This window comes from Manacus vitellinus, unplaced genomic scaffold (assembly GCF_001715985.3).
Source record: "Manacus vitellinus isolate BGI_N305 unplaced genomic scaffold, ASM171598v3 scaffold_51_pilon, whole genome shotgun sequence".
Taxonomy (NCBI): domain Eukaryota; kingdom Metazoa; phylum Chordata; class Aves; order Passeriformes; family Pipridae; genus Manacus; species Manacus vitellinus.
This window is the reverse complement of record NW_021940620.1, coordinates 3,127,199-3,131,580: the sequence shown is the minus strand read 5'-3', so window position 1 is coordinate 3,131,580 and position 4,382 is coordinate 3,127,199. Positions and strand designations below refer to the sequence as shown.

General features: G+C 42.2%; 1 protein-coding gene across 3 annotated transcripts in view; it reads left to right on the top strand.

Annotated features, from left to right (window-relative positions):
* TRPC7 (transient receptor potential cation channel subfamily C member 7) overlaps positions 1-3,951 on the top strand; it is a 60,991-nt gene extending 57,040 nt beyond the window's left edge. For 2 of the 3 annotated variants that reach the window (XM_029962967.1, XM_029962966.1), the window contains exons 9-10: positions 3,006-3,101; positions 3,765-3,951. In XM_029962967.1, the coding sequence (XP_029818827.1) occupies positions 3,006-3,101; positions 3,765-3,907 (239 nt within the window). In that variant the 3' untranslated portion in view covers positions 3,908-3,951. The remainder of the gene's footprint in view (positions 1-3,005; positions 3,102-3,764) is intronic. The other variant, XM_029962968.1, reaches the window with a different exon arrangement.
* The last annotated feature ends 431 nt before the right edge of the window (positions 3,952-4,382 follow it).

The window sequence follows — 4,382 nt, the reverse complement described above, 5'->3', positions numbered from 1 at the left end:
GGGGCACTCCGGGGCCAAACACAGCCTGGCACCCGCGGAAATGCTGACTGATGTCATGCTAATTAATTCCACCCCAGGGAATTTAATTGAATCCAAGAAGTATCATTCAACCTCTCCTCCTCCAGTGTTGCACCGACAGCATTTCACCCTCCATGGCACAGATCCATCCCTCCAGCTCTTGCATCAGCATCTGCATGTGCTTTCTCTGGCAGTGACTTGTCCTTCCAAGCTAAACCTGCAATGTGCTACTGTTCTAAATCCCCCCGTGGCTGCAGTGGGTACCATAAGTAACACAAATCTCTGTCTTGGCAAGAGTTTTGTGCCAGCAGATTTATTTTTTCTTGTTGGGCAATACAATAAACAGAACGTTCCCCACAGGATATTCTCCTTCTTTTTCAGCATAAAGTGAAAAGGAATCTGGTGGCAAGTGGTATGGCTGAAAGGCCCAACATTAAAGAGAGCTGAGGAAAATAATAATTAAGTGGGATAAAAGGTGCAATGGCAATTCTAGAAGGGTTTTGGCCTGTGCTGGTCCAGCACCCAGCACAACAGGCTCCTAAGCTGCACAGCAGGCCAGTGATAAATGTCCACTGGTTTTAAAAATCTTCCAGGTTTTTGTGTCATGACAGGAGGGGTATCTAAAAATCCAAGCTAGAAATAGGATACATTCATTCCGGCACCTGGAGTTAGTTGGCTCGATACCACCAAAAAGATGAGAGATTGTGTCCTGCTCCAAGTGACATTTCAGCCCTTCTGACATTTCCCCATCCACTCAAACCCCCAGGAGATGTGTCAGCCTCTGCTGGACTCGTTCTCTTCCTGTAGCTATTTTTTTTTTTTAAATGAGACCACCTAGTGTTTGTGGTAAATTAGCCCCTTATTTCCAAGATAGAAAAAGCCAAATGTAGCTGTGAAAAATAGAGAGAAAAAGACAACTAACTTTATTCAATAATGCTGCTTCTTGTTTTGTCTTTAAATTATCTTGGAATGCTTCAGTTGCTGCAGGAAGAAATTACCCAAACAATATAAGGCGACTTTAGTAATCTTGATCATCTAAATATAAAAAAGAACAAACAATGTGATAATCTGGCCAAGAAACCTTCTTCTACAACTGGGAAAACCTTTGAAGCAGTTGTTTCTTGCTGAACTGTTTTCTTTAGCAACATTTATCCAGTGATGCAGCTGCAGTCTGTGCACTTGGACTATATATGGACAAGAGGGCATTCCAGTCATTGTAGCCAAAGGAGCAGAGCTGGGGAGAAAGGGAGGAGCAAGGCTTGGAAGCCCCAAGTGCAATACTGAGGCAAAAAAGTAATTACTTTCCTAAAGACACCAGCAGAAAAATCTAATAAGACTCTTGTCACATTTAAAATATTTTTTGAACGAAGCGAGTGGTCACATTTAAAATATGTAGTTTCTGTAGACAAATCTGGCTACAACATCCATTTGATAGACTAGGCAGCCTTAAGTTTGTGACTTCTATCACACAGGGTGATTAATTCAGGATAGCATTTGAGTAGCATCCATAAAAGTCCAAGCCTTATGGGAAATGGAATAGAGAGATATTATGTTATCATTTTTTTTCCAGGTAATAAGAGCATCCTCTATGTGCTTGTTTTAATCTAAATTTCCTCTGCTCTGAAAAAAAAATAAAAAAAATAATAAAAAATTTCTTTTTGGATCCAGGATTTCCCTGCTCTCCCCAAACATTCCTTCATTTATGTTTTCTCAGGTGACAGCCCTACCTCCCTCTGGATTCTACTACCTTGGCCATCTTCAACACACCGTACGTGCGCTGTGCCCTCCTGACCCACCTGCTTAGCCAGCTGCCTCCCTGACACAAGGACACTCTTAGACATCCCATATTCCATGGCTCCATGGCATAGACAAATGGCTGGATCCTTCTTTGATCTCCACATGCCTTTGGCACTGCTATAATCCTTATTTGGCTCCTCAGACACCAGAACAGGTGTACTGATTTCTTAACTCGTGTTTCACACCCTGCGGCGTTTTCCAGGGATGTTCAAAGCAGAGACATGTGGCTGCTCTGGGAATAAGTGAGCCCAGGCTGGGAGAGGCTTTTCCCTTATCAGTGGCCATCTGGTCAGTGAAGGACATTTAGGTATCTGTTCTTGGATGCTGACAGCTCTGTTTGCAGGGGGTGCACCTAAATCCCTGTCTCTGACAGAGCAATCCTTTTTGTGCTCGTCAGAGTTGAGATTTTTTTCCCCATCAAGTGCCTTTCCTGTAGTGAAGAACTGGCAATGTCACAGGCCTCCAGTTATAACCCAAGACTGCCAAAGTTACTTTCCTTCTACATAAGTGGAACTTACTTATTTCTGGAACAATATCACATTGCAAGCTCATATCCACAACCATCTTCAATTTCCATATACTTAGTAAGGAATACTTTCTATATTCCTTACTAAAAAACATCTTCCATTTTATAAGTCTACATGGTTCTATTTTTTTCCCTGTGTATGCCTCTTAAAAAAAAATCTGTCATTTCCTTAAGAAGCTTCTCTCATTTAAGACAAGTCCCATTCTTCTGTTCAAACTCTCTTTTCTCTTTCCTTCTCTAAATTTATTTTCTCCTAAACCCTCAGTTGCAAGGCTAACAGAGTCTTGCTGTGAACCTGCTTGATATCTCATTGTGAGTGAGTTTGCTAACATCGTTAATTAACTACTTATTTTTTCCTGTTAAGTATCTTTTATTGTTGCATTGAACAGCAACATGCTAAAAAAAAGGCTCTGGAACCCATTTCTTACCTTTCTATTGGATCATCTGATTCCTTTCTGTCAGTGGGACGTGCTCCACATTCACGTGCATCCCATCAAACACCCCGAAGTGCTTCATGTGTGGGGTCATAATGGCTGTGAGTCAACCACTGCAATAATATAAAATATACAATAAATGGGAAGTCAATAAAGAATCACCCGTAGTTTCAGTTGCCCATAAGAAGTGTAGAACTGAGGCCAGGTGGACAATCTCACATGAACAGAAGCTTTTGTGTTCTCCTTTCAGAAAATCATGAAGCGTCTGATCAAACGATACGTGCTCAAGGCTCAGGTTGACCGAGAAAACGATGAGGTCAACGAAGGCAAGTGGATTTTTATAACTCACACATGGAATGAGCTTGTGGTGTGTTTGCTACTGATCTGGCCAGCAAGAGGGTTGAGCTTAGAGAGCATCCTCTGTAGAGAGAGAGCTCACTCATGTGAGCAGCGATGACTCTGAGCCACCTCTGAGCTTCTCTTTTTCCTTAGCAGATCACACATCTCATAAGATATTACACCATCCTGCTATACCTCTCCTTCTTCACAACAACCAGGGTATTGCCAACACCCAACTTGGTGTCTAAGTAAAGCAGTTTCTGGCTGCACTGCCCAGGCCTGCCCCTAGGATGGATTCGTATTGCCATGGTGCCATGCAGATGGAAAAGAACCTCCAACACCTCTAAACTGCCACCTTCCTGCAAGTGCCCCGTGTAGGTAGAGGTCAATATGTGGAAAGAGAACAGATTTAAGAGAAAAATATGAATTTTCTGTACAGACTTGCTATTGGTGTCAGCACCACTGCTGCAAGTGCAGGTTATTTCTCATGAATGCAAATATTAAGTGCCTAATGCAGGGAGTGCCTAATGCAGCTCCACACACATCCACGACCAAACACACTGAAAATAGTGCTCCCTCTCAGCTCTTAAAACCACAGGGGTTACTTACTTGACTCAGTGTTGCTAACAAGAATGTTTTCTTCCTTTTAGGAGAACTTAAAGAGATCAAACAAGACATTTCTAGTCTGCGCTATGAACTCTTAGAAGAGAAGTCCCAAGCTACTGGTGAGCTGGCAAAACTAATACAGCAGCTGAGTGACAAGTTTGGGAAGACCTTAAATAAGGACATTTGATGGTGAATACAGAAAGGCAACTGGTTTTCTAAATATTATTCAGTCTCAACCAGCATCTTAGGAGGGCAAAAACCACCTAAAAGTTGGGTACTGCACACTCAGCCTTTGCTGGCAGCAAGTGTTGGTAGGAGCATTTTGCACCACTTGGTGGGTTAGCAGTTAAACCATTTCTGATACAAAAGTGACTTATTGGTAAAAATACCTGCCCTTTGACATCAGAAATAAGTGCACCACAGAGAAGGCACCTCCAGTTAAAGGCAAAAAATGCAGATCTTCATCCATTTTTCTCTAGAGAAGACAATGTAACTGTGCTCACTTACAGCAACTGAGACTGTCCTGACCAGGATTGGGTCAAGTCTGAAGAACAAAATGTGCCAAACATATTCCCTGCAAAATGTTTTAAATTCCTATTCTTGGGTGTGTATTCTCCTTTTATGTTTACATGGGCAGCCATGAAGATAACTCTGAACAGCAC